The 17,411-nt window shown below is 64.4% G+C and overlaps 4 protein-coding genes across 4 annotated transcripts; all 4 read right to left on the bottom strand.

Moving 5' to 3' along the window:
- Nucleotides 1-627: 627 nt before the first annotated feature.
- LMXM_15_1150 (putative developmentally regulated protein) lies at nt 628-1,137 on the bottom strand (the record flags this gene model as incomplete). The annotated part of the gene is made up of 1 exon (XM_003873583.1): nt 628-1,137. The coding sequence occupies one exon, from the start codon at nt 1,135-1,137 to the stop codon at nt 628-630; it is 510 nt and encodes a 169-aa protein (XP_003873632.1).
- Nucleotides 1,138-2,955: 1,818 nt separating this feature from the next.
- On the bottom strand, nt 2,956-3,555 carry LMXM_15_1160 (tryparedoxin peroxidase; the record flags this gene model as incomplete). The annotated part of the gene is made up of 1 exon (XM_003873584.1): nt 2,956-3,555. The coding sequence occupies one exon, from the start codon at nt 3,553-3,555 to the stop codon at nt 2,956-2,958; it is 600 nt and encodes a 199-aa protein (XP_003873633.1).
- A 998-nt stretch (nt 3,556-4,553) lies between these two features.
- On the bottom strand, nt 4,554-5,840 carry LMXM_15_1170 (conserved hypothetical protein; the record flags this gene model as incomplete). The annotated part of the gene is made up of 1 exon (XM_003873585.1): nt 4,554-5,840. The coding sequence occupies one exon, from the start codon at nt 5,838-5,840 to the stop codon at nt 4,554-4,556; it is 1,287 nt and encodes a 428-aa protein (XP_003873634.1).
- An 897-nt stretch (nt 5,841-6,737) lies between these two features.
- LMXM_15_1180 (conserved hypothetical protein) lies at nt 6,738-16,286 on the bottom strand (the record flags this gene model as incomplete). Its single annotated transcript, XM_003873586.1, has 1 exon — nt 6,738-16,286. One exon carries the CDS (start codon nt 16,284-16,286, stop codon nt 6,738-6,740), a length of 9,549 nt encoding a protein of 3,182 aa, XP_003873635.1.
- Nucleotides 16,287-17,411: the final 1,125 nt, after the last annotated feature.

The following is a 17,411-nucleotide window of genomic DNA, read 5'->3' on the forward strand; positions in this document are numbered from 1 at the left end:
GCGCGGCGCAGTTGATCTTGGCGTCACCGCAGGACATGGCTGACCGGTGGCTGCGAGGGGGCGCGGGGAGGGAGAGAGAAAACAATGATGGGTGTGGAGAGCGTTAGGAGAGGGGCGTGTGCGTGAGGCGAGGGCGGATATATGGGCGGTGATCCTGCGTGTGCGTGTGCGCATGTGTTATGGTTATGTTGGGGGGTGGGTGGGTGGGTGGGGTGTCGGGGCGCGTGAGAGGGTTGGGGAGGATTGGTGAGGGCGGGAACAGAGGGGCAGACGTGTGGGAGCGGGTGATGGGAGCGGCTAGCAGGGGAGATGGCTGGGCATAGCGGTCGGTGCCTTCGTGCGGCTGGGGGTTTGGCAGGGCGTGCACACACGTGCGGCTCGTCTCTCTAGTCGAGCTGGTCGCCGTGCTGCCCGTGCCGATATAGTGCTGCTGCGGCCCGCAGCAAGTGATTGGCGTGGATGTCGTCAGCAGGCCTTGCGCCGTTGGCGCTCAGCTGCCGAGCGGGGCACGCACCGCCCTGCTGTGCACGTGCCGTTCCCTGGTGTGAGAGGGGGCGTACGCGCTGCGAGAACGGAGCTAGCGGCGTCAGGGGGCAACGCGCAGGTGAGCTTACCTTGCATGTCTGGTCATCCCGATAGACGGCCCTCTCCGCGGAGGCCCTTCAGATCAAGGGGACCGCTCCGCGGTAGGTGCGCTGGCACCTCGCGCTCCAGCTCAAGCGACTTCAAGTGCGGCATCTCCCTCGTCATCGAGTACCCCAGCGACGTGGGCAGCGGCGGCGGCGCCAGCACTGGCGGGTCCGCGAAGTGCCGCGCCGTGAAGTTGTCCGTCGACCGGAACACGTACTCGACCAGCACGACGACGCTGAGGATGAAGGCGCCGTGGAAGCGCAGCGAGGCGAAGCGTGCACCACGTGCGCCACGGATCTTGCGGTGGTCCTTGCGCTTCCACCACTGCTCCGGCCAAAACACGGTCATGGCCCGGGGGCGGGGGTGGCGCTGGTGGCGACGGACGTGTGCACGGGGTAGCAATGCGTGTCTGAGTGTGCGTGCTTGCTTGTCCGGCTGTGGGGTGTGTGGTGAGAGGCAGAGAGGGTGAGATGGGGCGAGCGGATGAGGCAGGGGTGGGGCAATCATGACGCGGGTGAAGAAGCAGCCCACGTGGACTGTGTGTTCTGCTGGCGCATGGCAGGTACGCCGCTCTATCCCTTGCCTTCTCGTCTCGAGCTCTCCTTCAGTCTGCACGCCTGGTACGTTCACGCACACACTCCCTCCACTTGGCCCCCATGCCCTTCTCAGCGGTACAAGCGGCGAATGCTCCAGTGACACGCGCAGGTCGGGAGGTGTGGCGTGAAGGGGAGAATAGGGAGCGATGACGAGGGAGCGCTGGAGAAAGGCACAGGGAGGCGGAGGAGTGACGGAAAGGAAAAGGGGTGAGGGGGCGGCGCGGCGAGTCTGAGAGGTGCACGTCAACTGAGTGACCTACGCACGTGCCCACTTCTGCACAGCGAAGAAAATAATAAACGCCACGTCAAAACCCTCGAGCCATGAGAGCCGCGGTACAGCATTGGATCTCCTCTCTCTCTCATGTAGATCTGTACGTATGTATGCTCGTGTGCGTGTGTGGTCGTCCGGATGCAAGCCACAGGCGCCGTCCCGCAGGTCGGCACACACACACACACAGACTACACAAACGACCAGTCGCGGTGCGCGCATCTTTTCCGGCAGACAGTCAGCACGCGAGGAGAGAGAACGAGGAAGACCAGACAAGCGAAGACAACAGGAAGTGCGTTAACATGGAGAGGAAGAAGGAAAACAGTAGAGGCGACCGAGGGGGGGGGGAGTGCATCGCGTACACACACACGCACGCACACACGCGCGCACACACGCACGTGATCCAGCGTGCGAAGGAGGAAGAGGGAGGGAGGGAGAGAATGAAAAGGAAAATAGAAAATGTGAAGTCGCAGGCGATAACAACTGAGGATGATCATCTTGACGTCGATCAGCGTCGGGGATGCGATAGGGGAGGTCGTGTGGGTCAGCGGAGGGGAGTGGTAGTGGTGGTGGTGGTGAGTGCTTGTCAACATCGGGTGTGTGGTCGATGTCCCCGTGTGTGACTCAGCATACTTCTTCCCGTGTGCCTGTTTCTCGGATCGGATGTGACGGGACACAAGCAGCCACAGACACACACACACACACAGAGCCGCACACGCACCAAGACCCTTTTACGCACACGTAGAGGAAGGCGGACATGCACTGAGACATCGAGGCGTGGGTGGGTGACTGGATGGGGGGTGGGGGGAGGAGGGGTGGGGGCCACACCACAGATCATCGGCGCCCTCGTCGTTCATCCGGGATCTTCAAATAGGAAAAAAACAAAATTTAAGAAGGACATGAGAAGGGAGGCCACACCGACACACACACACACACGCACACCGAGAGTGGCAGGCAGGCAGGCACACAGGCAGGCACACAGGCAGGCAGGCAGGCAGCCGAGGGGGGGGGGCACGAGCCGGGAGCCGCAGCGAGCAAGGCGAAAAGAAAAACATACACACCAGCAGCGAAACGCCAGAAAGGACGCGTCATGCGTATTTACCGTGCGTGGGACACCATCTTCGTTGCACAATCCTTCCCGGCGCCTCCCTTCCGTGCCTCGCCCTCCATCACTTTCGCGTGTGTGTGTGTGTTTGTGTGTGTCTGCGTGTGTGTGTACGCCCCAGCTCTCTGCGCTCGTGCGTCCATGATTGTACGAGACCCAAACAGAGGCACCGCAACATGTGTGTGCGTGTGTGTGGCGGAGGAGGGGAACGCGGGGAGGGGGTTGGCGAGGACAAGTGTGCGAGGGTTCCATTCATCGCTGTCTACATCATATCCTACCGCCCGCCCTTCACGCCCTTCTCGCACCCGGTGCCAATGGCGGGCGGGGTCACACCGGCTCCTGTGACACTCACAGATTTACTGCTTGCTGAAGTACCCTTCGATAGATGCCTTCGGTTCCGGCTTCATTGTGGGGTCGCCCTTCTTCCAGTTGGCGGGGCACACCTCGCCGTGCTTCTCCACGAACTGAAAAGCCTCCAGCAGGCGCAGAACCTCCTCCACGTTGCGGCCCACCGGCATGTCGTTGACGGTGATCTGGCGCAGGACGCCATGGGGGTCGATGATGAAGAGACCGCGGTAGGCCACGCCCTGTGCCTCCGCCAGCACGCCGTAGGCACGAGCGATGGACTTGGTCTTGTCGGCCAGCATTGGGATCGCCATGGTGCCGAGGCCGCCCTTCTTGCGGTCCTGCAGCGTCCACTGCAGGTGCGCGTACTCGCTGTCCATGGAGCACGCGATGACGTCGCAGTTGAGCTCGTTGAAGCGAGCCACGTTGTCGGAGAACTGAATGATCTCTGTCGGGCACACGAAGGTGAAGTCGAGCGGGTAGAAGAAGAGCACGACCCACCTGCCCTTGTAGGCGGAGAGGCTGATCTTCTTGAAGCTGCCGTTGGGCATGAGCGCCATCTCCTCGAAGGCCGGCGCGGCGCAGTTGATCTTGGCGTCACCGCAGGACATGGCTGACCGGTGGCTGCGAGGGGGCGCGGGGAGGGAGAGAGAAAACAATGATGGGTGTGGAGAGCGTTAGGAGAGGGGCGTGTGCGTGAGGCGAGGGCGGATATATGGGCGGTAATCCTGCGTGTGCGTGTGCGCATGTGTTATGGTTATGTTGGGGGGTGGGTGGGTGGGTGGGGTGTCGGGGCGCGTGAGAGGGTTGGGGAGGATTGGTGAGGGCGGGGACGGGAGGGCAGGGGGAAAAGGGGTGTCGATATCAAAGGGGGGCATCGCTTCGAAACGCATCCAAAGGCGTAGCACGGGACTACAAGGATGGATGCCTCATGGCGGAGTGGCAGGGGGGGGGCGAAGCAGCCGACACTCACCATCGCCGCAGCACCACCGCCGCCCTCCCTAGAGGCCGAGGTTTTGGACGCTGGTACGGAGGCACGCGAGATGGAGGGAAGCTGAGGAAGCAACGCATGCGCCTGAGCGTCCCCCTCCTCCTCTGACTACGAGGCTGGGCGAAAAGGTGAACAACAACGGCGGCCTGGGAGTTCGAAAGAGGCCCGCGTGTGCGCGTCAGGGGAAGGGAGGTGAGGGGAGGTGAGCACGGCCGGTGTTTGCGACTCTTGTGTGTGTGTGTGTGTGCTGCTGCTGCTGCTGCTGCCCGTTGTCGTGATGCACTCGTTACCAGTTCATCATCGCATGCATGCGGCCTTAGTTAGGAGAGCACGCACGGGGCGTCTTCAGCTGTGAAGGCACATGCACCGAGGAAGGGAGGCCCGTCATCCGTCCCCCCCTCCGGCCCTTGCAAACGGGAAATCCGCCAGGAGCTTTTCCCATCCTCACCGGACCGGGCATCTGTTGTGCGGTGCCGACGTGCCCCCCCAAACCAACCATGGCACGCGCGCCTTTTCGCCTTGTCCCCTCTTCATCGTGCGGTGATACAACCCGCTGGCCATGTAGACGACGATGACGGGGAGCACCGTCGCCCCCTTCTTTTTCCCATACCATCTACATCACCGCTCCTTCGACGCAGAGGAGGGTGGCACTGGTGGGGTAGTGGAGCGGCTGCGACTGCGCTTCCGGTTACCCCCAGCAATGTTTGGCGCCGACGGCGCGCTGGTCAGTATCGGCCCCGACTTCGCTGGTGCGTAGGACTTGGTGTCCTCCGTCTTCGCGGTCATGCTCACCACAGCCTCACCCATGGTATGTATGGCAGCCATCGCGAACTCTGGCGTCTGCATAAGCCGCTCAAACTCGGGCTGGATCAGTGGAACCGCCCTCTCAGCCACCCGCATTAGCCGCTCCACGCGTACCGGCTGCAGATGCGCGCTGGACGCAAAACTGCTGTACAAGGTGGCGCGTGACGGCTCGGCGCTCGGGTCGGCGGGCGGCGGTGGTTTGTTTGCCCACCGCAGCCGCGGCTCTGTGCGTGCCAGCAACACTGCCATGACCACCTTCTCCGCCTCCACGAACACCGCCAGCTCCGACGCGCCGGGGTCGGGCTTGCTTTCGCACTGACGTATCGCGCGGAAGAGGGCGAGGCAGGGCATCTCGTAGCGGATGAGAGGCAGCTGCAACAGCCGCACGTAGTAATGGATTAGATTCGGCGCGTACTGTTTCGCCATCTGCGCCATCTCCTCGCCCAGGTTCGTCGCATCGAGGATTTCTTGCCGTCGGGACTCCACATCCTTGAGCGTCCCGTCCAACACGCGCATCTCGCTCAACGGGATCGGCTGCCCCAGGTGCTCGGCCGCCAACATTACGGACGCCGCCGCCACCTCTGTCTGATGCTCAACTCGCATGCCACGCTCTCGGCGAAAGCCGACGAAGTGCTTCGCCAAGGCGATGGCGTCGCGCAAGATGGCCTCGTCATGGCGACGAGAAAGACGGAAGAACACCTCTAGTTGAGCCGACATCCGCGGGTGGAGCTTCGTCTTGGCGTACTTGGCTGTGTCGCCGAACGGACCGGCGTTGGTGGCCGAAGCGGCACCGTTGGGGCGCCGCAAGAGGCCTGCAGCGGCGGCCGCCGCTTCCTCCCGGGTCAAACCAGAATTTCTCGCCGTCGCACGGCCAATGGCGCCGCCGTTTGCAGGGTCCCAGCCGCCGTCGCCGCCGCGGTCGACGTCCGCGTACGTCGCGTCCTTCTCGAAACGGGTTGCCACGTTCTCCTCGAGACCCATCGCCACCACGGTAGCACAATTTACACATGCAGCCTCGCCGCGTGCCTCGTCCGTCTCGATGCTGTCGATGGCCCCGCAGTAGGGGCAGTTCTTGCCAACGTAATCCGCTGCCGTGGCCATGGTTGAGTGGTATGCTGTATGGGTGTGCAGGGTGGTGGTGGGTGGGGTAGGATGCCTCTCTGTTGCACGTGTGTGTGTGTGTGTGTGCGCTCACACACTGGCGCGTGCACCTGTGTGCATGTGAGCCGAAAACACAAAGGGGAAGAAAGGGTTGGTCGGGGGTGGGAGTCGGGGAGTCGGGGTGGGGGGCCACGGGCGGTGTTGCACACGGCGCACAGTGATGTGCTTTCGACATATCTTCGCTTTCCGTCGTTTCGGTCAGTCGACCACCTTCGCCGTGTTTGAATGGGAGCAGGAAGGACGGACTGAAGAGCAGCGTCGGAGTCTGCGGGGTGTGCGGTGGGGTGGGGTGAGCACCTCCCCACCGCTACAGAGCTCCGCCGAACTCTTGATCTTCTCCTCGTGTTTTCGATGAAATTACTTTGTGAGCTGTGCGTATGCACGCGTGTCTGTCATATTGACGTCCGCCAGCCACCGATGGATGATGCACCTCTCTCCCCCTCCACGTCCTTTGCACCTTCACCTTCTCGAAGGGTGGTGGTGGTGGTAGGGGTGGGGTGGCAACTGCCGGACGCCTCTGCCGTTCCACCGCCTCACGCATCTCGCCTCCACTCCGGCTCTGACGACCCCTCCGCTGCGGCCACTGCGACAGGGCAAAGAGAGAGAGGTACCGACGTGGTGGCGGTGAGAGAAGGTGTATGTGAGCGTGTGTGTGCGTGGAGGAGAGCGTAGACACACGCGCACCCCCGTGAAGGCAGCCTCACCGCCAACGAAATGGCTGCTCTTGCATCCACCGCCCGTCAACGCGTCCTCTGCCACTTCTCTTACATAGACTCTCACCAGCTCCCCTCCTCCTCCCCTTCGCTGCTCAGCCGCAGTTGGCGCGGCTGCACATCCTCATAGGAGCTGCACCAACTGCGCACGCACCTCCAGCTCCGCCGCGTACATCTCTTGGAAGTCTGCGAGGATCGTGAATCTCGTCGTGGGTGCTGCAGTGGAGGCCTTAAGGGGTGATAGTGCACCACTCAGTGCTGTGCCGCCCGTCGCGACGGCAACGTCGCTGCCGAAGGAGTCGTCGTCACCCGACCACCCATCCTTGGCAACTTTTTTGGCAACGCTGGAGAGATGCATGGACGGTAGCGGCTTGCGTGTCTCCTCTGCGACTACGTTCATGTGGACGGCATTGTCGCTCCACCCCCATCCATCGCCTTCCACCCCCGCCATCGGTGGCGGTGTCTCCTCGATCGTGGACGCTGCCGGTAAAGGCGAGGGCTCTGCGCAAAACACGCGACTGCGCAATTCGTGACACTTGCGTGCCGCATCCGCACTCGGCGCGAACGGAGCTGGCGGCGAAGGTGCATTATGGGCCACGGCTGCTGCTGGTGCTCTGCCAACTCCCACCGCAGGTTGCACACTGCGGATGCGAGCTCCAGGCTCCACTTCCGCATCGTCATCGTCATCGCGGCATCCACAGTCCTCCCTGTCGTCCACGGCAGCGGCCCCGCTCTCCAGGTCCTCTGCTCGCCCGGCATCAACCTCCTGGCCGACGGCAGCGGGGTCGGAGTGCATCTCTATCCCCGCCCGCACCTCGACGCCTTCACTCGTGTCCGGCGCCGCGGTGGCTGTTGAGGGAAGTGTGCCTGGCTCACCCAGTAGAGAGGGGACGCCGTGACGGCTGCTGCCGCTGGCGGATGACGACTCACTCGAGCTAGCGCGCACGACCCGCAACGATGGAAAGCCTTGCGGGTGTGATCGCGGTGGTGCGTGTTCCGGTTGTGCTGCAGGTGATAGGACGCCTTCGGGCTGTGAAATCACCTCCCTGGCTGCCGCCTCGATGGCCGACAGGATGTTGCGCGCCGGGTTCGGCGTGGCCGGATCCTCCCGAGAGGAGGCATGGCGTTGCTGCTGCTGTCCACGGAGCTGCTTCACCGACTGCTGCGGCGGCAGCAGTAGGGATGACGCTATGGGTGCGATGGGAGCGGAGGCGGAGGAGACAGGCTCGACGAGAACGGTAGCGGCGGCGAACCCTTTCTTCTTTCGAGGCGGCCTTGCTGCCGCCACAGCCGCTGCCACCGACGCCTCACCGCCAGCGGAGGTTTTCCGTAGAGGTGCGAGACCGTGAGAGGGCAGAGGCACCACCGTAGCGGCGCGCGCTTCGTTGTCCTTAGCCGTCCACTCAGGGGGTTTAGCCTCGACGGGTGATGTATCCTTCTCCGAGTTGGAGCTCCAGCCCCAGTCATCGGCTTGCGCCGCACAGCTCCTCATCGGGTCCGGCACGACGACAGGTGCTGGTGGAGCAGCCTCCTTGGCCATGCCCACGACGACTGACGGCTGCCCAGCTGTGCTGCCTCTGGGTGCGTCTGACACCGCTGCTTGCCTACCCGTAGCTCTCCCCCTGCCGCGTACTGGCGGAGGAGGGGCGACGGTGTCGCGCAGTGCCGTTTGCCAGTGCGACAGGGTGCTGAAGAAACCGCCGGCGCCGCTGATGGCCGACTGCACTGCTGTCTGTGCCAGGCCGCCGCCCCAACCCTGCATCACATCCTCCTCGTCCTCTGAGTGCGTCGAGTGGGCCGCCAGCGAAGCGCTGTGGGGTGGCACCTCCTGCTGTTGCTCAGCCGTCGCTGACGTGATCGCCGTGGCACCCGCCCTCGCCGGCGCTGGTACGACTGCATTACCTGCCTCTCGCTGGCCAACACCGCTGAGTGAGGAGTGGAGGGCAACCACGGCGGCAGCGTCGCCGCCCCGCCCTTCGCGACGGCCTCGTCGAACGTGCTTCCGCGATGCTGGACCGCTGTCGTCACCGAAGACTCGTGCGCCGTCCCCACAGACGCCTCCTGTGTGCGCCACTGCCACCGCCACGGTGGGGGGATTCGACGGGTTCCCCAGCGAGTCTGCAGAGGAGGACGACGATGCACACGAGAGGGATGACATGCGGCTCCCCTGCCTCTGCACCGCGGTCAGCGATCGGTAGTGGTGCTTGCTCGTCTCCTGCTGCTCCTCCTCTTGCATGCGTGCCCAGGCCGCCTCTTCCGCTTGCCAGTACGCTTCTTCCTCGGCCTCTGCAGCAAGCTTCGTAAGCTCCAGGTGCGCGCGAGCTGCAGCCAACGCTAGCTCATCTCGCGCGTCGTCCTCGAGCGCCATGACGCCGGCACGGCCCTCCTCGTACAGGATCCACACACACCGTTCTTGCCGCTCCGCATCGAGCAGGAGAGACCAGGCAGCGTAGCCAACGGCCTGCACCCCCATACGATCGTCACGCTCCTCCTGCAGCAGCCGCCGCACCGCCAGCCGCTGCCGCTCTCCCCACTCACACCAGGAGCGGCGCAGCGCCTCGCGCGCCTCATCGAGGCGAAGCTGCTGCGCTCGATGGGCCAGTGCACATATGAGGTCGTGCTGATCGAGCGCAAAGACCATCAGCTCCCTCCGACGCTTCTCCGCCCGCAGTGCCACATACAGCTGGAGAAGACTGCCCTGAAAGGCAGGTGTGGCGAAGAGCTGCGCCTGCTCACGCAGGAGCTGCTCGCTACACTGGCGTCGCTTGAAGGCCTCCTCTCTCTGGAGAAGGTGCAGCTCATCTGTGTCGCCTACCGCCAAGCCGAAGGTTCTGCTTCTGCCGCTGTCGCCAGAGATTATCGTTGGCGCTGCTTGCGGCTGGGGCGTGGGGAAAGGCAGTTGGGCTTCGGCCGTGGATGCTGAAGCTGGCTGCGTTTCTCCGCGGGACAGGGACACCGCGACCGAAGATGTCTGTGCACGTTGCTGCGGGCGCTGATGCGCAGAACGAGGCGCCACTCTCGCGCCAATGGTGTTGAAGAGGGAGGTGCGGAGTGCACTTCCGACGTCTAACCAGGTAGATCCAATGGCCGCTGCTGCGTCCACAGAGCTCCTGCCGGCGACCTTTGCCCCGGGACCGGTCGGCGGCACCGCAGAAACCGCCTGTTGTGGTGCTTCGCCGTCACTCGGCGTCGGCAGAGTCAGACGCACCAGCTGGCGATGGTCCGCCGCTACGCACGCACTTAGACACTCGAGCATCACAATCCCTTTCCCATTCACGCTGCGTGCCGCCGCCCCGTTACGCCACTGCCGCCATTCGACATGCACGTCGGACTCGAGGTAACTCCTTGACACTGGGGTGGTGCTGCCCGGTGACGGTGTTGTCCCCCCTTCGCCGCGGGGGGCCGTCAGGTACTCGCGTGCGAAGCTGTCCGTGACGATGTCCAGCACCGCCTTTTTCCCAGAATCCTCCATGTGCTGGTAGAGCGGCGCCGCGACGCCGTGGATCCACTGCCGAAGAAGGTGCAGAATGGACGCATCTGCGCACATGACCACGGGGGTTGATGCTTGCTGAGCGGCTGGGCCGCGTTGTGTCGTTCCGTCCGCCGCGTCCTCCACGACGTGCGTGTGGGCGTTGTTGCACAGGAGCGCGTGGAGGACGTCGAGGACGAGCAGCAGCACGAGTGGTTGGAGGACTGCAAAGGACATCCCCTGCACAAGAGCACCGGTGAGCGGCTCCACAGCGTCTGCCAGCGCGTTGATGAAGGCCTTCAGCTGCGCCTCTGAGGTGACGAGGCGCCAGCGCGGCACCGGAGGACGGGGGAGGTGCGGAGCCACCTCGGCAGCATTACAACCGACAGTGTCCCCGATGTCCGCCTCTGCCGCGTGCATAGCCGCTGACTCCTCTACGTAGCCGTTCATCCGCAGCTCTTCCAGGATGTAGCAGCGCAACTCGCGGCGAAGGACTTCGCACGCCACAACAAACCAGCCAACGGGCAGCGGCGGCGCAGCGGACGGCGACTGCCAGAGCGGGAAATTATGGCTGCTCTCATCCTGTCTGGCACTCGTGTGACTCATCGTGTAGTGCATGGCGACGGCTATCGCGGCTGCAACGTACGTGGCTGCAGGGGAGAGAAAGAAGGTGCGCAGCTCCAGCGTCGATTCGTTGCCGTCGCCGAAGGAAGCAGTGCTGCTGGTGCTGCTGCTACTGCTACTGCCGTATCTGGGACTGCGACCGGAGGCGGCGGATGACCTCAGCGCTGATGGCTGTCCAGACTTGTCATCCCCATCCGCGTCACGTCGTGCCGCGCTTTGTTTCACGCTGCGCAGCACGACGCGTCGCTGCGCTGCTGCCAAGTTCCACGCCGCCGGCTGCAGCGCCATCAGCTGCGCCAAGGTGCGGAAGCGAACATCGCCGCGCTGCGCGGAGGAGGTGCTCGGCGAGGCTGACGGGGGCACGTCATACAGAGCGACGAGGCGCCGCAGCTGCCGACGCACGCGCTCACACACTTCGCCGGCGCAGAGCCGCTCCGGCGCACGCCCGTGAAGGGGCCCCTCTGCTCCCTCCGGCGTCATGCCGCCCGCGCTCCACGTTAGGGGCTCGTTGTACTGCGGGTACAATGGGGCTGGCGCTGGGGTGCGGCTACTGTGGCCGCTGCTGCTCACTAGCTCCTCTTCCACAGCGAGCTGCTCAAGGGCCGGCAGGGCGTACAGCAGGCAGGGCCTGAGCAAGGCAAAGGCCACGTCGGCGGCGGTGACGGTGGTGGTGCTCAGCTGCTCGCCTTGCTGCTTCGCGCGCGCCAAGGCAGTGAAGAGATGCTCGTACATGCCAACGTCGGTGACCGCCATTGAGTCGCACAGCAGGACGTTCGCCCATATCTGCACCAGCCACGCGGCGATCGCGTCTGCCGCGGCGACACCTCCGCTGCGCATCGTTGACGCGGTCGCGCACGGTTTTGCAGTACTGCGGTGATGCAGCTTCTGGGCGATCGCTCGCCAGCTCTGCAGAGCACGCGTGAAGGCCGCGTAGGAGTGAGCATACCCCTCGGCCGCTGCCTCCCTCCCTACCTGCTGCTGCAAGCCCATCGCCCGCGAGACCTGTCCGCGGAGTGCACGTCCACTGCCCGCGCTTGCGTACACGAGGTGCAAGACCCGCATAACGTCTCCGATAGGCGGTGCTGTGGGCACAGCGGCGTGGCAGCAGCGCTTCTGGTAGGCGAGCAGGGCACCTGCTGAACACAGCGGCGGTGCCTCCAACGGGAGAAGATGATGCCAGGCGATCAGATACTGCGACACCCACGAACTGCCGACGGCACTGGCTGTCGCCGCCGCTGTATCACCCACCGCCACCGTTGAATTCATCACCCTTCCCATTCCCGCGTGCTCGTCCGGCTGGCGTGCACTCTGGTGGCTAGAATCTCGTGGTGGTCTGCTGTACACAAGACGCATGGCGGCAAAGAGCTCCTCGGCGGCGGTTGGGTCCTCCTGAGTGAGGCACCGTAGCACGCACACGCCGCGGTGAAGCGCCTGCAGCTGATCACCGTCTCGCAGTTTGGCACGCCGCAGCCACGGCGCATGCTGCTGCTCGTCGGCGATATCGATGCCCGGTGTCTTCTCCGGCTGTATCGCTGCTGCGGCCTCCGATGCCGCTGGTGGAAGCAGCTGCAGCGCTGCACAGAGACGGTGCGTCACGTGGTACCACAGGTACACGGTGAGGAGAGGCGCGAGAAGTGTAAAAGGAAACGGAGCCGACACCACCGTCGTCGCCGCCGCGGTCGCGAAGCCGTCGAGTTCGGGGGTATTGAGCAGCGGGTAGACCGGTAGCCGATCCGTAGCATCCGCCGCATCTGTCCGTGCATGATTCGCCCCCTGCACTTGCCCTCCGTCTTCATGGGCGCCGTGTACGCCCCAGGTATCCAGTGCCGCAATGACAAGCCGCTCGTACGCCTCCGCAATTTCTACGGTGCCGGCTGCGGCCGGGGAGACTGTTGATGTGAACGTCATGGCAACGTCCACGATGCAGCACACGAACGTGAAGCCACAAGGCGGGGCGGCGTCGTGAGGACGCCCTGATGCCCAGCCGGCGCACACGAGCGTGTGCAGGTCTGCCACAGTGAGCACACCGCGCACAACGAGCCGCTGCAGCTCGCGAGGCCTTCGACTGCGTGTAGCCCTCGTGGGGGCGGAGCCCCTTTCCAGGTAAGTGGCGGGAGAGAGGTGTGCAAGGTGATGCACTACGCGATACAGCTCCTCTGGCTTCGCCAGGCGTAGCAGCGCGTACTCCATCGACTCGCGCAGCTCCGCTGTGTCGGGCGTCGGCCATGGAGGCACCGCCGACGCGGCGGCCTCCTCGTCACTTGCCTCGCTCCAACCACTGGTGACGGTGATGGCCTGTGCTGCCACCGATGTCGTCTCTGGCTGCAGCAACATCCCTGAGGCCTCCAGGATGTCCTCGACCGTGAGTTCCAGCGGCAGCTGCCTGTTCCTGCAGGCGAAAAGAAGAAGTGCACGTCGTAGCCAGCCCAGGGGTGGCAGCGGCGATGGCGTCGGTGAGGATGCCGCTGCGGCCCTCACCGGCTCACGTGCCGCTGCGCCAAGCTGCAGAAGCACTTGCATCGCTCGCCCCTCCACCACAGCGGACTGTTCCTGCACGACGGAGACGGCGGTGGCGGTGGCGGTGGGCGACGGGGAGCGTGTGGCCCCTGCCGCAGTAGCGCCGGCGCCACTGCCGAGGAACCACCGCACCATCCACTGGCAGCACATCCACCCTAGCGCGTCTCCTGCGCACCAGTCCAACGCCGCGAGGGTGCGCAGTACCAGTCGGAGAAAGACCGCCGCCGCTCGACGCATGTGGCTCACCTCCGTCTCCAGCTTGGCTGTGTCGTTGCCGTAGCTCGACGCGAGGCGCGCTATCGTGAGGGTCTGTACCGCGCGGGCATAGAGGTAGAGACACGTCTGATGCTCCGCGGCGTCCGCGGCAGTGCTGCGCAGCACCTCCATGAGCGCATGTGGCCACTGCGGCAAAGCGGGTCTCGCCTCATGCAGGACAGCGTAGGCCCAGAGCACTCGCATGGCGCGGTACGTGGCGGCGGCGACGCCGGCGTCGCTTGGCGGCGTTGTGGACGAACGGAGACGTCTCCGCACCTGTCCTGCTGCCACCCACTCCGCCACATGCGCCTCCCACTCCTGGTGCGAGCTCGCGGCTGTCCGTGGCATCCACAAGGGCGGCCGGACAAGCGCGACAGCCCGCTCGGTGGCTGCTTGATCCTCTTCCTCGCTACTGTGGGCCGCGGCGCCGTTGCAGCAGTACGACAGTATCGTGAGCTCGTGGGTGAGCTCGTTGAAGCAGGGGAAGCTGCGGACCACGGAAGCGGCGGTGGTCGTCGAGGAGGACGCGCACGTATACGACGCCACCGCCGTCACTGTTGCCATGGAGGAGGGCGAGGCGGAGGTGGCGGTGCCCTCCGCCGCGGCAGCGCACTCACCCACCACGAGGGCTGTGCGATGATCCTTCCCGCACGTGCCATCTGCGCTACCGCTCGCCGTCTCTGACAACCACTCCATCCAGTGTCCCACATCATCAATGCCCCAGGCGAGCACGTCGCGATGGGCCGCCTGCGCCATCTCCTGCGTCGTGCCATCCTCGTCGCCCCATTCATCATTCATGATACCTGCAGCGCTCGTTGGCACCGACAGCACGAGCGGGTCCAGTCCGCGCCATAGAGTTCTGGTGGGTGGCACGTGGTGGATGCGCACCCTCAAGCTCTGCCCCTCTACCGCCTCCTCCGGCCTTCCAGAGCTCGCCAGCTGCGCCAAGGCATCATACGACAGCGTCTCCGTGAGGTAAAGGCCTTGAGGCAGCGCGGTCACTGACGCTTCGGTCGTCGGTGCTGAGACAACCCGTGATGCGTCGGCTTGTTGCGCAGAGCTGTTGCGGCTGCCGCGAGTGTGTATACCGTCCATGATGAGCATGAGGAGGCTTGTATGCGCGGGGAGCGCCGTCGTTGGCGCTGTTGTCGCTCGTGATGCGTCGGTGGTTGGCGGGCAAATACATTTCGTCGGGTTTCCTACCGCAAGCTCGTACACGGCACGCTCTGGTGACGGCAAAAGCTGCTCGATGATCTCCTGCACCGACGAGTGCGAGGCCCGTCCTGGATGCTGCTGCCGCTGCTGGTTCGCCTTTGCGTAGGAGTCCAGCTCAGCACTGGACACCCCCAGCGCACCGTACGGAGTGTCGCCCTTGAAGCCCATGCAGAGGACGGCCGGTGGCGACGGCGCAGAGTTGGCGACCAGCGACGAAGCCGCAGGAGGCAAGGGTGGCGCTACCAAGGCACGGGCAGGTGCGCAGCAACAGGGCAGCAGCGCCACAAGGCTGCCGCACAGTTGCCCATCCCGGAGCGGGTGCACTGTGCGGGTATCTTCATCCTCAACAAAGGCCCAAAGAATATCATGCGGGTCGAGCTGCTGCTGCTGCTGTGGGGACGTCGACTGCGTCCCGTACGCCCCATCAGCGCCGTCGCGTGCGCGTCCCCAGTCGGCACCACCGCCGCCGCGGAGCACGCCGTCCTCCGTCGATGCCTTGTACACACTTAAGCCAAGCATCGGGAGCGCCACGGCGTGACGTACTCGAACTTGTAGTGCGTGCGGGTCGTCTGCGGAGGCGCCACTGCTACACAGATCCGCCACACACGCCATCACATCCCAGGCTCGATGCGCCGGGTCAGCACTGCCGGAGCTGCCGCCACCTGTCGAACTGCCGGGGACGGCAAAGACGTAAACCAGACGCATGAGTGGTACCTCCGCGGCGGCAGCAGAGGTGTGGTGCGGAGCCTGCAGTGGGACTCCGGCGACGAGAAGCAGCACCGTCGAAGGCCTCGATGAGGGAGGTGAGGTAGGGCTGGCATGACGAGGTGCCTGTGGAGAGGCGAACGAGCACGGCAGTGATGCCGACGCCGCGACACGAATCCATGAACACGCACGAGACGCAGACCTCGCAGCAGCAGCAGCAGCATCACCGCTGCTCAGCACGAAACTGTCCATCAAGCTGTAGTGAGCGGCATCGCGGAGCTGATCGTTCGGGGCTCCTCTCGAAGTGGTTGTTGTTCCTGTGGCCGCACCCGCTGCTTCCGGGGTCTCCGTGGCTACCAGGACGTGCCGGCTGCTCAGGAAGAGAACACCGCCGGTTCCTTGCAGCGTCGACCGCGCGAGTGACGTTGTGCGATGAAAGAAGAAGCGAGCTCGCGCTGGCTGCTGCGCCTCCAGCTCCGTCTCATCGGTGAGGATGTCGCCCGATGAAGTCACTGCTGCCGCCGCGCCTGCTGCTCCGGGCAACGGGCACGTGTTTGGAACCCAGATGAACTCCCACGCGAACCCGCAGAGCCCGTCATCGCTGCTGGGCCCCTCCGCGTAACCACTCGCCTGCTGCAGCGATGACGTCGCCGCGGTGCTGCCCTCGCCCTTGACATCCACGTGCAGAGAATAGTGCGCCTGCAGCGTGACAATGCACGTCTCGTGACGCAACGCATCGACGTAGCTCCAGCGGTGGCATGTGCGTGTCGTTACATGCTCCTCCAGTGCACTAGGTACCACCAACGGTGAAGCAGACGAGGCGGGCGCGTCGGTGTCAGTGGCGCTGCCGATGCCCAGCTTGTACGTGCGCTGCACTATGAGTGGCATGTCGTTGGCGGCGTCGGGCAGTTTTGGGTGCGGGGCTCTGCGGAATGGAGTCGAACAGCTACGATCAAACGTGTGCGAGGTACGCGCGCAGTGACGGCAGAGCAGCTGCCCCCACTGTCCACGACGATAAGCTCCACCCACGTCGATGCCGCCCCGCAAGCTGTGACCGGGTAAGCAGAGTTCAGCAAGCCGCCTGTGTGCGTGTGCTCAATGCAAGAGAGAAAGCAAGAAGACAAGAGTGGCGCATACGTACGCACGTACCTGCGCGTCCCCTTTCCTGCAGTCCCCCGGCGCACCAGGAGACGACGCGCTCGAACACAGCACGGGCACACGTGCGCATGAGCACCGCCATAGAGGAGCGCGCCACGTGTAGAGAGGTAGTGTGTGTGTGTGGGGGGGGGGGAGAGAGCACAGCAGCCCGAGAAGGTGCACACCGGGGCAGGAGAGGTTGATGAGAGGCAAAAGGCTGGCGTGCTGCGAGCGCGTTCATGGACGTGTGCCTCTCCACGTCGGCTTCGCCCACTTTTCACTATGATGCTTGATCGCGACGGTGCACTCGAACACGCTGCTCTTACCTCACTGCGTAGGAGAGAGCGAGGGGGAGGGGACAGTACGACGGAGTCACGCAGGCGCCGTCCCTCCCCTATATCGATCGCAGCGATAACTGCTTGTGCACCGGGGTGCGTGTCTGGTGCAGACGCACCGACTCGGGCTGAACACGTCGTGGCGACAGCGGGTTTCATGGTTGTGCTCCCTATGAGGAGAAACAAAATACGAGCCGAGAAAGCAACGAACAGTCCGTTTTACCGTCACCACGAAGGAATAGGAGGGGGTGGCGGTGGTGGCAGACAGAGGCATGCGGCGTGCGGCTTGCGGCGCAGACGCCGTGCAGACGTACACCCACACCCACGCGAACAGACGGGCAGGCCAGGGAGAGGACACAACACCATTGCTCAACGATTAAACGGTGACGTGAACTGCGATCCTCATCTCTGCAGCCCCACATGCCACCCAAGCCTACCGAAACCCCCCTCCCCCCTCCCCCACACACACACGTCCATGGCGGACGCCTGTGCCGGGGGTGCACCGCATGGGAATCAACGAGAAGGAAATATATACGCACAC

Source organism: Leishmania mexicana, chromosome 15 (genome assembly GCF_000234665.1).
Source record: "Leishmania mexicana MHOM/GT/2001/U1103 complete genome, chromosome 15".
In the NCBI taxonomy this organism is placed as follows: domain Eukaryota; phylum Euglenozoa; class Kinetoplastea; order Trypanosomatida; family Trypanosomatidae; genus Leishmania; species Leishmania mexicana.